Consider the following 17,856-nt stretch of genomic DNA (forward strand, 5'->3'; position numbering starts at 1 on the left):
GGGAGAAAGGAAGGTCTTACTTTGGAGGTGGGGGAGGGTTCCACTACTGAATGCTCCTTTGGTTGGTGAAGGGAGGTGATCTTACACCAGATGAGTTCTAGTGATTTTGGTGTTTGAAAAATCTACTTGTCCTGGAAAGGGGGGAAGTCAGAATCCCTGGAGACAACTGGCACATGGTGTAGTGGAAGAACATGGACACAGGGAGATTTCCAGGCAAATGTTAAAAAAAAAAAAAAAAGTCAACAAGAAACTAGTGATGGGCTGTATGATCAGGGATGTGGTGGGGGAGGGGCCCTACCATGGGGCAGTGTTCTGACAGCTGCAATAATTAGCATTGTTATGGAAGTGAGGCACAATAGAAAAGAGGAATACACAGGGCAACCCTGCAAGACAGTGGCAGAAAGTACAGAGAGGGGAGAGCCTAGACTGGAAACTCTGAAGCTTTGATTGCATAAAAATACAGAATACAGAGAAAAGAGACTAGATTATTATAAGGGGTATCAATTGGAGACTGAGGGTCTAGAGTAAACAGAAAGAGAGAATGGATAATGAAGAGAGTGAAAGAAATCTTTTTTTTTGAAAGAAGTTCAAAAAATGAAAATTTAAAACTAAGGAATAGACTAAGTTGAAGGGGAGAGGCATGACTGAGGGGGGAAAAAGTGGGGAAAGAAATATGTAGCCAGATAAAATCAAAAGAGAAAAAGGAACTAATAAACAAAACTCTAAAGGGAAAGTTATACCAAATGAAAAAAGGGTCTGGTGAGGGAAAGACAGCCAGTGAGGACAGAATCACCTTTATTAAAAAAAAAAAAAAAAAAAAAAAAAAAAGGCATTACAAGTAACTAAAGGAGCTATTACTATGTTTACAACAGAAAAGAGAACTTGAAATTGAAAAGCTTCTGCACAGACAATTGGGAGGGAAGCAGTAAAAGGGGGAAAAAACCTTTGTTATCAAACTTCTCTGATAAGAGTTTGGTATCCAAGATATATATGCAATTACATATTAAGACTAATAGCTATTCCCCAATAGACAAATGATCAAAGGATATGAACAAACTTCTCAAAAGAAGAACCACAAAATACTCACTACCTGGGAATGCTCCAAATCATTAATAATAAGAAAAAAGTAAATCAAAACAAAGCTGAAGCTTCAGCTCACACTCTACAAACCAGCAAAAATGACAAAAATGACAACAGCTGATGTTGGAAGGACTGTGGAAAGTTAGGCACATTAGTATATTGTAGGAGGAGCTGTAAAATGATATAATCATTTGGAAAGCAATTTGGAATTATGTGAATGAAGTAATTAAAATGTCCATACCCTTTGAACGAGACTATTACTGGGCTTATACTACAGGGAAACCATTGATAAGAAAAGTCCCAATAAAGTCCAAAATATGGCAGCACTTTAGGTGATATATAAGAATTGGAAACAAAGCAGATACTTACCAATTGGGAAAGTTAAACAAATTATAATGTAATAATGTAATGGAATATCATTGTGCTGTAAGAAATGATGTGTATAATGAATATAGAGAAGCATGGAAAGATCTATATGAACTGATGTAGAGTGAAGGAACAAGCAAAGAACACACACAGTAACCACAACAATGTAAATGGAAAGAATAACAACACATTAAAAAAAAGTTAAGATTATACCCACATAACACAGAGATCATACATGTGACCAGGCATATCAGAAATGCAGGGCTAGTTCAATATTAGGAAAACTATCAGTAAAATTGACTAAAATCAATAACAAACAACAAAAATCATGATTATCTCAATAGATGCAGAAAGCTTTTGACAAAATACAACATTCATTTCTATTAAAAACACTAGAAAACATGGGAATAAATAGAGCTTTCCTTTAAAAAGATAAGAAGAATCTACCTTAAAATGATAAGTAGTAACAACAAGTATTATTTGGCTTCAAATACTTTAAAGCTGTGGCAAGTCACTTAATCCCAATTGCCTATATTTTAGTATTGATTCTAAGGCAAAATGTAAAAAATTAAAAAAAAAATGGTGGATCAATGGAATAGATTAGGTATACAATATACAATAGGAAATGACCATAGTAATCTAGTGTTTGATAAATTCAAAGATCCAAATTTGGGGGACAAGTACTCACGATTTGACAAAAATTGCTGAGAAAACTGGAAAGCAGTGTGGCAGAAACTAGGTATAGACCATATCTCTCTCTGGACACCAACATAAAGTTAAGCAGGGTAGGTGACTTGGGCATAAAGGGTGATACCAAAAGCAAAATAGGGGAGCATGGAATAGTTTATCTGGCAGATCTATGGATGAGGAAAGCATTTGTGTACAAAAGATAGGAAAGTATCACAGGATATAAAATGGATCATTTTGATCGCATTAAATTTAAAAGGATTTGCACAAATAAAATCAATGCAATCAAGATTAGAAGGAAAAAAAACTGAGAAAAACTGAGAAAAAAAATTTTATAGCAAGTGTCTCTGATAAAGGCTTCATTTCTCAAATATATGGGGAACTGAGTTAAATTTATAAGAATATGAGTCATTCCCTACTTAATAAATGATCAAATGATATGAAATGGCATTTTTCAGATGAAGTAATTAAAGATATCAAGAATCATATGAAAAAATGCTCTAAATCACTATTAGAGAAACAGAAATTAAAATAACTCTGAGGTACTACCTCTAACCTATCAGATTGGCTAATATGACAGAAAAGGAAAATAAATCCTAAGAAATTGGAACCTTAAAGTACTTTTTAGTGGACCTGTGAAATGACTCAACCATTCTGGAGAGCAATTTGGTACTATGCCCAAATGGCTATAAAACTGTGCATACCTTTTGACCCAGCGATAATACTACTAGGTGTGTATTCCAAAGAGAGAAAAATAATATTTTTTTAAAAAGGAAAAAGATCTATATGTACAACTATATATACATATATATATACATATATATATAATATATATGTATATATATATATCAGCTCTTTTATGGTGGCAAAGATTTGAAAATTATTGGGATGCTCATCAATTGGAGAAGGGCTGAACAAGTTGTGGTATACAATTGTGATAGTATACTATTATGCTATAAGAAATGACAAGCAAGATGCTTTCAGAAAAACCTGGGAAGACTTAAATGAACTAATGCAAAATGAAATAAACAGAACCAGGAGAACACTGTACACAGGAACAGCAATGCTGTAAAATAATCCACAGTGAATGACTTAATTATGCTTAGCAATACAGTGATCCAAGACAATTCTGAAGGACTTAACAATGATGAAAGCTATCCATCTCCAAAGAAAAAAACTGATGGGGACAAGTCTAAATGCAGATTGAAGCGCATATTTTTTTACTTTCTATATTTTTCTTATTTTTTAAAATTATGTTTTCTTTCACAACATGGTTTAAGGGGAAATATGTTTTACATAATTGCACATGTATAATCTATATCAAATTGCTTGCCCTATGAAGAAGAGGGAAGAGGAGAAACAGAAAATTTGGCACTAAAAATTAAAAAAAAAAAAACACCAACTGTTAAAAAATATTTTCACATGTAATTGGGGAAAAAATATTAAAAAAAAAAAAAAGAAAGAAAAAGAAGATGATCCTGGCCAGGAATTTGACCCTTTATGAGGCCTGGGGCACTGAGTCCAAGCACCACAAAAGGCAGGAATTTACTATCCTTGACCTTACTTTGCACAGCTACATTTCCAAAAATTTAGGAACAATTATTGTCTAAAATCTCTAGCCTCTGCAGACATCTAGTGGTGCCATGAAGTATGGCAAATGATTATTCCACTGTCAGCTGATCAAGTTACTGTCCCTTTCTGGACCTCAATTTCCTCGTCTGTAAAATAAGGAAGTAAATTAGAGGATCTATATAATCTTTTTCCAGCTCTCTATCATTTGGTGCTAATTAAGCAAAAAAGAATGTAAAGGAAATAACTAACTTCTTAAGGAATTTTAGAAAACAAAAACAATTGAATGCAAATGGCAAATTATTCTTAACTATTTCATAGAACATTTCAATCTGAGAAAGTCAATGTAGTATAGTAGAAATGGAAGGCACAGAAGCAGCAGAAAACTTCTATCAAGACTTGCCCCTATCATTTATGCCATGATATCAGACAAATGACACAAACCTTTTTGAATGTCAAGTATCTTCAGCTATAACAGGAGGATTTCATCTGCCCTGCTTTACCTCACATGGTTGTTGTAGAATTCAAATGAAATATGTCTATTAAAGCTCTTGGAAAACCATGAAGCACTATATAAATAAATAAAAGGTACAAAGTTCAAGCTATACATGAACTCAAAAGCAATAAAACTGAATTTCTTTAAAGATTCCATAATTCATAGTTTTAACTAATGGCCTTCTTCCTAATTAGAAGTAATAAGAACGATTTTATGGTACTATGAAATAGGGCAGCAATATTACTTAGACATATACCCCAAGGATCTCAAAAACAGGTATGAGAGAATAGCAGTACTTTTTTTTTTGGAGGTCGCAAAGCCCTAGAAATAAAATAAGTGCCCATTAATTGGAGAATGAAACAGATTGTGGAATGTGAATAATAGATATTATTATACCAAAATAAGTTATGAATATGACACATTCAGAAAAATGTGAAAAGATGTGATCCAGAATTAAATCAGAAAAAGCAGAATTGTTTATGTAGGGACCTCAAGAAGAATGTGAGGGAAAACGACTTTAAAAGACTAGAACTCTAATCAAATCCATAACCAATCATGACAACTTTAACAGACTGTCAATAAAACATACCCTCCCCACCACCTATTGAAAAAGAAAGGGGATGAATGGAAAGTACTGAACCAGAAATGCATCCTTTATCTTTTTCTTTAGCTTGGCAATAGATATTTGTTACAAGGGGATTTCAATTTGAAGAGTGTGTAAATAGTGACACATATAGAAAAAAGAATTAATAACAATTTTTAAATGTACAAAAATCAAAAAAGAGTGCAAAAGAAGACAAATAGAGCAATTTTATTACTATTTTGCTAATTTTATGTGACAGCTATGTCTCTAAAAAGCTCTACATAACAGAAGTTTAGTTTTTAATAAAATCCTTGATCCTTTGTGTATTAAATAAAATATTTGCAAAATAAAATAAAATATTTGTATTAGTTGATAATTAAGAAAAAATAAAATTAAAAATATTAAAGTAGAGATTACTTTTATTTTAAAATGTTACTCATATAGTGTGGTCCTCATTATAAGTAATAAAACAGCATTCAAAGAAAAAAATTAGGTTGTCTTACTTATATTTTTCATCTTCTAACAAAATGCACTTGGAGAAAACCATAATCAATTATAAAGTTAATCAAAATTGCAAACCATACCTGACTTGGCAAACTTTTCAACTTTTCGGGCAAGTCTATTTTTTTCATGTTCAATTTGATTGATAATTGTTTCAAGGTCTGTTTTTATCACTAGTTCATCGGTTAATCGTGCTTTTTCTTTATGGCATAAGTTTAATTCCTGAAAGTGACAAATATTAAATTAGGATTCCTAGAAGCACCTTAAAAACACATTTAAAAAATAAAACTATCAGATACAGACACAATCATAATTATATAATACTATTCTATTGATGGTCACTTTTCCTAAATAAAAAATATAATACAATAACCTAAATTAATGTGATAGCTTTAGGATAGTGAATGTATACCTAAAGTCAACATTAATTTTTAATAAAAAGCTATGCTAGTACAGATTTTTTAAAATTGACTCAACATAGATTAAAGAATCTTACACAAATAACATAACACAAAGACTCCCACCTTGGATTTTATCCCCTGGAGAGAAATTTCTTGGCTACTACTGCTATAGCTAGAGAATAAATTTATGCAGTTACAAGTTATAATGACCATTTGATTCAGCCTTATAAATCTTGAGGGTTTGGAGCGTGGAATATTTTTAAGTCAACTTATCAAAATTCTCTGATCTTACAACCCAAGTCAACATCAGGATATGATGAGAGCAATTTTGATTTGGCCAAAATTCACCTCAGAAGCTATATAAATCTAGAGACTATAATTTCAGTAACTCAGAGAAAATTAGAAGTAGAAGGGATCTTAAAAATTCTTTAGACCAAATGATTAAAGAAGAAATTCAAACTATTGGCAATCATATAAAAATGCTCCAAAATCAACCATAAAGAAAAAATGCAAATGAAATAAACTCTGACCTCTACCTCACATCCATCAGATTAGCAAAACTGACAAAAAGGAAAATGACAGTTGCTGGAAAGGCTATAGGAAAACAAGTACATTAGTGCACTGATGGTGAAATTGTGAGTTAGTGCATTCTAGAAAACAATTTGAAACTATGTCCTAAAAATTATCTACTAAAATGCAGGTGTCATTATGTCATGTACACCCCTTTACTTAATAAACTCCAGTGGCTTCCTATTGCCTGCATGAGCAAATACATAAGGCCATGTTTGGGATTCAAAGCCCTTCATAACCTACCCACCTCCTACCTTTTCAGTCTTTACACCTTACTCCCCAACATTTATTCTTAGATCCAGTGATACTAGCCTCCCAGGGGTTTCGCAAACAAGACAATCCATCTCATGGATCTGAGCATTCTCTCTGGCTGTCCTCCAGGACTGGAACACTCTGGCTTCCTTTAAATCCCAACAAAAATCCCACCTTCTATAGGAAATCTTCCCCAACCTCTCAATTATAATGCCTTCTCTGTGTTAGCAATTTCCTATTGTCTGCATGAGTCTATGTGAGTCTCTATTAGTTTGTGTCACCTACATAGGGTACATGACTCTGAGTTTGATCCAGATATGGATGAATTTGAAGCAGAAGTGAAGGAGAGGTTAAAAAAGCGAACAAGGAAGTGCTCACTCTTTGACTCTAGAGACCAGCCAAGAAAGCTGCTGCTGGAGGTCAGGCTGAGAGCACCTACATGGAAGCTAGATTAGGCTATATTACTCTTTATCTTTCTACCCATTTCTGATCTTTTACCTAAGTGATTTTAATAAACTTTATTAATTTAAGGCGAATTTCAAAATTTTAATTCTTACATAACTCTTTTGTATTTCTAGCAATTAGCACAGTGCTTAGTAAATAGTAGGTGCTTAATAAATGTTTAATGATTGGTTGATTAAATATCTTTTTTTTAAACTCTTATTTTCTAGCTTAGAATCAACATTAAGTATAGGTTCCAAGACAGAATAGCAGTAAGGTCTAGGCCAGAGTTGGTGAACCTTTTCACAGTTTGAGTGCCCAGATGGCAAATTCAAACTGTCAGTGAGCTCTCATTACTGGAGAGTTGAAGGAGAAAGTGCTTGCTTTGGGTGGCTGGATAGAGGGGTGGGGTATGCAAAAAAATGTCCTCAGGTGCTAGGAAGAAGGGGAACGGAGTAGCTCCCTGAGTGCTGGCTGTGCACATGTGCCAAGGCTTCACCAATGAAGGTCTAGGTAATTCAAGTGTCTAGGGTCAAGTGACTTGATCAGGGTCACAGAGCTGGGAAGCATCTGAGACCAGATTTGAACCCAGGCTTCTGTCTCTAGGCCTGGCTCTCTATCCACTGAGCCACCTGGCTGCTCAATTAAATACCTTTTAATCCAAAGAAACCTCTACTAAGACCATAAACACCAAAAAGATCAAAGAATGAGAAAAAAGACATATGTACTGTGTAAATGGAATTAGCTTATCCTCATTCATTCTTTAAACTTTAGCCACCAGGAATAATGTCACTCCACCCAACTCAGATTTAAGTGGGGAAGGGGAGGTCTGTGACCCACATGTGATAGTGATTTATTATATAAATCAAAAACAAGGAGCTGCCCCCTGGGCAGTCCAAAATAGAGTTGAAACTGTTATTGTCCACTTGAAATTGGAGGTGGGTGCAGGGAGTGACGAAAGCTGCTATCTTTTAAATATGATGGTAACTTCCTGTGGGGGGCAGTTGGGGCTTTGAACTTGGTGTTGAAGGAGCTCTGGTGAGACCTCACATGGCTTCCCTTTGAATTGTCACATGGGTAAGTTAGGCTGACTCTCTTTCTCTTCCCTTGGTGTTTCTGGAGGCTCTAGCCTTAAGGAGGCCTCTCTTCTTGGAGGAGGCCTTGTAGCTAGAAGCCTTGTTTAATTAATCTCTGTGCCCCCTCTGCTGGGACCTCTAAATCCCTACCTGGTTTGGGCTTCTGGTCCAGGCCACAGTTTTTCTCTCTCTCAATTTCCCTACCTTCAACCTTCCTAATTGTAAATAAACCACCATAAAAGTCATCCTGACTTGGGTCTATTTTATTTTGAAAATGAGTTAATTGATTTCTGGCGACCAACCTTAAATATCTAGTCCAATCATAATAATTACCATTTTCCACTCTTACAGTACAAAAATACTTAAAGCAATTCTTTTTGTGTTGGAAAGAACTGAAAACTAAAGAAATGTCCATCAATTGTTAAATGGCCAAACAAATTACAGTATATGAATATAAATGGAATACTATTATGCTGTAAGAAATGATTTCAAAGAAAATTGGAGACACTTGTATGCATTGATATAAAGTGAAGTAAGCAAAACCAAGAGAACAATTTATACAATAACAGCACTGTCAAGACAAAGAATTTTGAAAGACTGAAAAATTCTGATTAATAAAACAAACAACTAGGATTCCTCAGGACCAATGATGAAGTATCTGATGAGGTTCCCTGCACCTGAGAGAGAGGGTGCAGACATATTTATGTACATACATATTTGTATATTTTGGGGCATGGTCAAATGAAGGAATTTGTTTTGCTTAACTACGCATATTTCTTAAAAAGAATTTTGTTTTTCTCTCATTTTACAGTTCCTTTCTGGTTTCCTGCCCTTAATTGGCTACACTCACTGTACCCTAGCACTTATAAAATCAAAGGTCAAAGTCCTCTGGCACAAATTCTGCAAAACATTCAACCATGTAAACTCAGCAGTTCAATTTGGCATTATGACACAACACAAACCAAACTGGCATGACATTTAGAGTGGAACTGATATGTGAAGGACAAAAACATAATCAGTTACATATCTATGCTGTATTTCTCAACCTGTCAAAAGCATTTAACATAATCAGCAGAAATTTTAGCTTAATATGAAAGAGTTTACAGATTCCACATTATTAATCTATCTTACACAGCTAGAAGATAAGAGCAAAAATGGATAAATGAAATAAGAAACCAAAAAGTTAGTGTGAGTTAAAGTTCTAGTCTTTCAAGCCTAGAAAATTCTTCCAATTCAATTGCCTATGAAATAAATAGTTTACCATTCATTGAGAAAAAAATTACCGAGGAGTTTATATATACTTCTATCTTCTATGCTCTAGAAAATTATCTATGAGAAAACAAAACAGGCCATTTTGCAAAGCCAGTATGGACTAAAGACTAACAAATCTGACTTACTCTACAACAAATAAGGTTTTTCCAACTTTGAGGATCATTAGAAGTAATTATATGATTACTAGCATTGCTTTAATTTCTTTTTACCCCCCTTTGTAAAAAATTAATTAATTTAAAAACATTTCCCATGGTTACATGATTTTTATTCTTTCCCTCCTCTCCTCCCTCACGCCTCCTGGAAATGACAAGCAGTTCCACTAGGTTATACATGTATCATTGTTCAAAACCTATTTCCATATTATTAATATTTGCAATAAAATGATCATTTAAAGTCAACATCCCCAATCATAGTCCCATCGAACCATATGATCAATCATATGTTTTTCTTCTGTTTCTACTCCCACAGTTCTTTCTCTGGATGTGGATAGTGTTCTTTCTTATAAGTCCCTCAGAATTGTCCTGGATCATTGCACTGCTGCTAGTTGAGAAATCATTACATTTAATTATGCCACAGTGTGTACATCTCTGTATAAAATGTTCTCTTGGTTCTGCTCCTTTCACTCTGCATCAATTCCTGGAGGTCTTTCCAGTTCATATAGAAGTCCTCCAGTTCATTATTCCTTTCAGGACAATAGTATTCCATCACTATTAGATACCACAATTTGTTCAGCCATTCCCCAATCGATGGACACCCCCCTCATGTTCCAATTTTTTGCCACCACAAAGAATGCAGCTATGAATATTTTTGTACAAGTATTTTTCCTTATTAACCAGGGTTCAAACCCAGAAATGGTATGGCTGTATCAAAGGGCAGGCAATATTTTAAGGCCCTTTGGGCATAGTTCCAAATTGCCTTCCAGAATGGTTGGATCAATTCACAACTCCACCAGCAACGCATTAGTGTTCCAATTTTGCCACATCCCCTCCAACATTTATTACTTTCCTTTGCTGTCATAATGGCCAATCTGCTAGGAGTGAAGTAGTACCTCAGAGTTGTTTTGATTTGCATTTCTCTAATTATAAGAGATTTAGAACACTTTTTCATGTGTTTATTGATAGTTTTGATTTCTTTATCTGAAAACTGCCTATTCATATCCCTCACCCATTTTCAACTGGAAAAAGGCTTGATTTTTTTGTATGATTGACTTAGCTCCTTATAAATTTGTGAAATTAGACCTTTGTCAGAGGTTTTTGTTATAAACATTTTTTCCCCAATTTGTTGCTTCCCTTCTAATTTGGTTACATTGGCTTTGTACAAAACTTTTTTAATTTAATGTAATCAAAATTATTCATTTTACATTTTGTAATATTCTCTGTCTCTTCCTTGGTCTTAAATTCTGTTCTTTTCCAAAGATCTGACAGGTATACTATTCTATGTTCTCCTAATTTACTTATAATTTCCTTCTTTATATTTAATTCATTTACCCATTCTGAATTTATCTTGGGATAGGGTGTGAGATGTTGATCTAAGCCTAATCTCTCCCATACTGTTTTCCAAATTTTCCTAGCAGTTTTTGTCAAATAATAGGTTCTTGTCCCAAAAGCTGGGATCTTTGGGTTTATCATACACTATCTTGCTGAGGTCATTTACCCCAAGTCTATTTCATTGATCCTCCCTTCTGTCTCTTAGCCAGTAAGTAACATATTGTTTTGTTGATCACTGCTTTGTAGTATAGTTTAAGATCTGGTACTGCTCCCATCCTTCACATTTTTTTCATTAATTCCCTTGATATTCTTGATCTTTTGTTCTTCCAAATGAACTTTGCTATAATTTCTTCTAATACAATACATTGCTTTCATTTCTAAAAAAGCCTACATGGAAATAGGACCAGTTGGCTGACAAAATCATTTAGCAGCAGTTAGCAATAGACATATCCAGAAGCTTATTAGCCTGGGAGGCAGCACTAGTTCTAGAGTCAAAGGACTTAGGTTCAAATGCCAACTTTGATGCCATCTCTTTCTGACATTGAACAAGTCATTTAATTTTCTTGAGCTTCAGTTTCCTAATTTGTAAAATGAAGCTGCTCCATTATTGCCATTGACCTCTTTGACTTTCTTTCGATCTCAACCAAAATCTCATCTTCTACAGGAAGCCTTCACCAACCCTCTTAATTCTAATGTCTCTACGGACCCCTTCCAGCTCTAGATTCCTATGATCCTTTCCTTTCAATGTAGAGAGATACTCTCCACAAAGTAGGGTCAAGTGATGGAATTAGTAGCAGCTGAACATACCAGGAGGTCAAGTGAAAAAGACTCACTGTTCTTTGCACAAAGGATGGTCATCTCAAATGATCTGCTACAAACTTAATTACAAATCAATTTTTTTTTAAATTTATAACAAATAAAGCTGTTAAAAAAATAAAATCATAATAAAGCCTTCAAGTTTATTCTCTAGTTTCTTTTTTCTTAGCTCATCCTTCATAACTTCAAACATTAAAAATACAAAGCAAGAAAAATATACTAACTTCATTGAAAAATTATCATTTATAAATATGGACTTACCATTTTAAGATTTGCTATTGTTTCTTCAAGGGCATGCATTTCACAGTGAAGTCTTTTGATTTCTCCCTGAGAATAAAAAACAGATTATAAATATCAGAAATTTAAAGGGTATTAAATATAGACCATAATGACAAAAATCACAACTTTAATAAATAATTCATGCAGCCTCTCATCCAANGACCATAATGACAAAAATCACAACTTTAATAAATAATTCATGCAGCCTCTCATCCAAGACTCTACCCAGGCATTTAGACCAATACTTTCAACAAGGAGAGGCAAAGGTGAGTATTTTTTGGTAGTTAGCCTTGCGTCAGTAATCCCTTAGAATTAACACTACAAAAAATAAGGGTCATCCTCCTTCTGCTCAGATTTTTAATCTTTTGATCTCCTAGAAGTTTCCCACCAAAGTTTACATCCCAAAGTATGAAGTGGAGCACAATAATAGATTTTAAAAGACTGAAATTTTCCAGCTAAAGTTTAGTTTCTGTAATTTTTAGAAGAGCCATTTAAAAATTTTCTTCCTATTTCCTTATTATCAATTCCCTCTTACTATGACTGAATCAGATTTTTTTTTGTGTGTCATAATTTGGAGAATATAGGATTATATACTAGAATATCACTATGTCTTCTTGAAATGCCTACTATCCCTAGAATACTAAGGCTAAATAGTAACAGATGTCAAAAGGATGTCAGGTTTTAAGATTCTCTTTCTTGTCCATCTTAGAAAAGTTCTTGGTTTTTCTACTCATATGTAACTAGCAATTTCTCTAGGCCTCTGTCTCTATATATTATAGTTGGGACTATCGAAGTTCAGAGTGGGAACTGTTTCTGTTTCGGGTCTCTTAAAGACCACAATACAGATGGTTAGCAAAGCATCTTCTTTGTTGGGCAGGTGGGTCAAGGCTGCTTCTTCAAGAAAGAGGAAGCATTCCTCATTCAGATGAACTCTCTTTAGGCAGCCCTTTTTCAAGGATAGATTACCACCAACAACCATGTAGCCCCAAGGCCAACATCTAGGTAGTAATGATTTATAATGAGAGGGCTGGGAGTAAGGGGAAGGGTTTTCTTTTATAGAGATCACCTACAGCCTATGTTCCATCTTTTCCTGCTATTGACAACAAGAGAATTATCCCAAATCAACAAGGCTACAAGTCAGCTCAGCTATTTTCAAGACAATATGTGATATGGATGAATAATCGGTATATGTCATATTTAAGAAATACAGATAGTTCCCATCAGTTGTATAATATAATGACCTATAACTAGATATATAAGCCTTGCTACTCTGCCCGGAGCTAAAGTCACAACTTTGTTTTATTTTTACTTCTCATATAAAGCTGGGCTCCAGGTACTAAAAAAATACCTGAAAACTTAAAATAGCATAAAATGCCCCATTTTTTCAGTGGTCAGAATTCCAGCAACCTGAACCTCCTACAAGATCAACTAACTTAGAAGTAAACTGAAAACACTACAATTTGTTTTTCAAAAAGCCTATTTCACACCAACAAACAAAACGTTTACTAATAAGTACAACCTATATGCAAAGTACTGCTCAGTTTAGAAGACTAAAAGTCAAAAGAACAGAGAGCTTACATTTACTTGACCAGCCCATTTCTCTTCTAATATATACATATGACTTTATTTTACATGGAATACATGTGATTAGGTTTTTTTTTCCAGTTCTACCCTAGATTATAATTAAAGTAGTTACTAACTATATAAGTTGTTTGTAGTAAGGAAATTAGGAAGTGTATTGGTCAGATAAGAACTCTGAGAAAAGGGTCTCTAAGCAAGCAGGCAAGGCAGAGTGCTGTGCGTGAGATCAGAATTTGGAAGGTGAGAAGCAAATAAAATTCTGATAGACGGTGACTGAATGGAGGGAGTTACTGTCACTCATTCACTAGCTTCAGTTAGAGGGACTCTCTCTGGCTTCTGGTGAAGATAGATATCTCAAACTTTGCTCTTTGTCCCATAAAGAAGAAAGAGAACTCTAAACCAACTGAAGAGGTTTTCATACCCTCTTTACCGTGAGAATTCATCTTGGAGAAAGAAGTTGGCAGATCTGCTTTGGAGGAGATGATTTTGAGAAAACAAAGATCTAAGGCCTGTTTGCCTGGACTCTGGGCCATCTCAGTGTTGCCCTTTGGTTAGCCAGCCTGTGCCATATTGGGCTGCCTGATTTTGCTTTTACTTGGAGACATCTTTAATAATATTAAGTTAATTTTAGTAAGGATTATACGTAGATTGTAGTCAGATAGTGTTTTGGGGTTTAAAATTAGTAAGTGCTAGGTAGGTTCGGAGTACTTGGAAGACAAAGAAGAGTTCGCCGTGAGGCGAACATAGAAGGTGGGTGAAAAGTTAGTTCTCCTTTAGTGTTAGGGCTTTCCATGTTACTAATCCTTATATTCATATCATTAAATATAAACAAATAGATTTTTTACAAATATATGATCTCCAAGTAAGGTATGTTCTGTCCTGGTGAAGGGAAGTCACTCCTGGCTTTCCTTTTAAGGGGATAGTTGAAAGACACTTTTGTGAACATCAACAAAGTATTTTACCACAGCATCCTCCTCAACAACATCAATAAATACTGACAATATTTCAGTTGGTAGAAATGAAACAGGCTATAGCAGAAGCATGAACAGGCTAAGAAGTAATATTCTTTTTATCTCCATTACTTAATAACCCTTTCCTCCTTTGAATTTCACTTTTTTTAATCACAGGTCATTCTCTCTCCTTTCTGAAGGAGTAGAGAACCTGGTTTACTATCTTACTCTTTTTCTCAATTTCTGAACTAGGAGACTTAAAAATATTCACTGATGCTCAGTTAGCACCTTAAAACTCTAATTCTTCAAAGTCCTAAAATTCCATTCATTATTACTCCTCCAAACCACATCAGCTTTACACAGAGATTGGGTAATAGAAATAATCATAAGAGTGACTGATGGGGCAACTAGATAGCATGATAGAAGAGGTCCAAGCCTAGGATGAGGAGGATTTGGGGTCAAATCTGACATCATACACTTCCTAGCTGTGTGACCCTGGACAACACTACAATTTGTTATTTAATTTGTCACTTAAACCCAGTTTCCTAGCCTTTACTGCTCTTCTGCCTTAGAAGGTGTTTGGGAAAAAAAAGTGATTGGTCATTGACATCAAATTAGTAAAACCACTGGGCCACATCAGAAATATCACTTATAAAATCCTTGGTGGTAAACAGTTCCTAGATTTCAATATTAATAAAGCAGTATCAAGATAAGTGAATGGTACACAGGAGAGGAGACTCAACTATAGGCATATCTTACCCAACCTTCAGGAGTGTAAAGCATATCAAATCATATCCTCTTCAAGACACATTGTTCCTCTCATAATCTCCTGTTGAAGAGCTGATGCTTCTTTTGGCATCTTGGGAGCTGAAGGGAGCTGCAACTTACTCAAACCTTGTATCCCTAAACATTTATTGTGAAACTGCTTCTAAATCCTCTCAGGGACTTAACTTATTGTTGGCTTGATATTCCTAGGTCTGAGCATTTCAGTTTCATGAACTTTGAGTCTTGGTCCCTGGGTCCTAAGCAGCCAAGATCCACCAGTTTTCTGAATCACCATATTGGTTGTGTCATGCTTAGCCTAGAACAGACAGCCACACTCTTTCCTAGCACTTACACCTGTCTGACTACTACTCAGTATTTTTTACTGAATTTTCAATCAGGTCATGTCCACCAGTGGTGAGGGTAGTAGCCCAAGGCTCCCTCTGGGTCCACTTCTTTTTTCTCTCCATACCAAGTGTTTTTAACCAGAGGTCACAAATCCCTTTGGTAGTCTGGTAAAGACTCTGGATCCCAACTCAGAATCATGTTTTAAAATGTACAAAATACACAAGAATTAGAAATTATATTAAAATACAGTTATAAATTTTTTAAAAATCTGGCTCACATATCCCAAGTTAAGAACCCCTTCTCTTTTATTATTTCATTTGGTGATCTTATCTTCCCATGGGTTCAATTATTATTTCTATGCAGTTGATTCCCAGAACTATACACCTAGTCCTAAGCTCTCTCCAGAGTTCCAATCTTGCATCACTACACTGCCTCCTAGATATCTTGAACCAGAGGTCTGACAGACACCTCAAATTCACCATGTCCAAAACAAAATTCGTTCTCTTTCTCCCCAACCTCTTCCCCCTTCTAAGCTTTCTATCAAAAGATATCTGTTCTCCCAGTCACTCATGTTGGCAACCTGTGTCATCTTTAACTCTGTCTCATACATTCACTTCATATATCCAATCTGTTGTCAAGTCTTATTGTTTCCACCTTCACAACCCCTATTGTATACATTCCCTTCTTTCAACACACACAGCTGCCACCTTAGTGTAGCACCTCAGCACCTCATACCTGGACTATCATGTAACCTTCTTTTTGGTCTCTCTGCCTTGAGTCTCAGCTCACTCCAATATGAACTGATTTTCCTAAACTATAAGAATATGTTCTTTACACACACGCACGCACACATACTCTCAATAAACTCTTATGATTCCCTAATTAACTCTAGAATCAAATGTAAAATTCTCTGTTTAGCTTTTAAAGCATTTCACAAAATGGCCTCTTCTCTTTTTAATCTTCTTTTTTAAACCTTTACCTTGAACTATTAGAATCAGTACTAAATGTCAGTTCCAAGAGTGGCCAGGGCTAGATAACGGGGGTTAAATAATTTGCTCAGGGTTGCCCAGCTAGGAAGTGTCTAAGGCCACATTTGAACCCAGGACATCTTTAGGCCAGCTCTCTATCCCCTGAACCACCTAGCTACTCCTCCAGTCTTGTTATGCTTTACTCCCTTCCACATAGTCTATGGTCCAGTGATGCTGACCTTCTTGCTGTGCCTCACACACATTTCATCTATCTATCTCCTTATTTCATATCTTTTCATCAGCTGCCTGATGTGCCTGGAATGTTATTCCTCCTCCCCTCTTGGCTTCCCTGGTTTTCTTCAAGATTTTTTGAAGCAGGCATTTTCCAAAAATACCCCCTCTCTCTAGACACATACATACATACATACACACATGCAGATAATGCCTTTCCTCTGATTACTAAGATTATTAGCCTCCCTGTATGCTATATTTGCTCTTATGTGTGATTTTTTTTATATGTTGGCATTTTTTGCTGACTCTCCCCCGTGCCCAGAACTCTCTCCTTTTTCATTTCCATCTCCTGGCTTTGTTAAAATCCCATGCTCTGAAAGAACCTTTCTCAATCCTCCTTAATCATAGTGCCTTCCTTCTCCAATTATCTCCAATTTATCCTCTAAACATCTTGTTTGTGCATAGCTCATTGCATTGTTGATACCCCTTTTAGACTGTGAACTCCTTGTCAGTGCTAAGCATAATGCCTGGCAACAGTACATGTTTAATAAATGCTTAATGACTTAACAAGTTGTCTCTGCAAAAAGATTGTAAGCTCCTTGAAAACAGGGACCATGTTCTTGCTTCCTAGTACATTGTTTGCCATATAAATATAGCTTCATAAATATTTGTTGTCTAGGAGATAGATATGTGGTTCAGTGGACTGAGAGTTAAGATAGGAAGTCCTGGGTTCAAATCTGGTCTCAGGCACTTCCTAACTGTGTGACTGTAGGCAAGACACTAAACCCCCATTGCCTACCCCTTACCACTATCTCACTATCTACATTAGAACTGATATGTAGGATCTATTGATCCTAAGACAGATAGTAAGGGTTTAAAAAAAAATTATCATCTAACACCCTTACTCTCATCATCACTTATGACCAAATTTGGGGCTTCCTCCAACTCTCCCAATACCTTAATTCTTCACCAGTTTATTTTAACTACAACCTCCAACCTTCAAGACTTTCTCAACCCACTACCCAATCTCTGACCTCACTTTCCCCTCCTTCCCAATCATGACTTTATATAACCCATTCAACTCCACCCCTCACTCTCAGCTGCCTCCCTTATTCTGTCACACCACACACCTTGCTAAAT

At 35.4% G+C, this 17,856-nt stretch overlaps 1 protein-coding gene across 1 annotated transcript in view; it reads right to left on the minus strand.

Moving 5' to 3' along the window:
- CEP135 (centrosomal protein 135) overlaps positions 1–17,856 on the minus strand; it is an 87,085-nt gene that overhangs the window by 53,157 nt on the left and 16,072 nt on the right. Inside the window, exons 9-10 of the mRNA XM_044680405.1 lie at positions 11,859–11,924; positions 5,366–5,504 (exon numbers count right to left, since the gene is read on the minus strand). Of these exons, the coding sequence (XP_044536340.1) occupies positions 5,366–5,504; positions 11,859–11,924 (205 nt within the window). The remainder of the gene's footprint in view (positions 1–5,365; positions 5,505–11,858; positions 11,925–17,856) is intronic.

Source organism: Gracilinanus agilis, chromosome 6, assembly GCF_016433145.1.
Source record: "Gracilinanus agilis isolate LMUSP501 chromosome 6, AgileGrace, whole genome shotgun sequence".
NCBI classification, from domain to species: Eukaryota; Metazoa; Chordata; class Mammalia; order Didelphimorphia; family Didelphidae; genus Gracilinanus; species Gracilinanus agilis.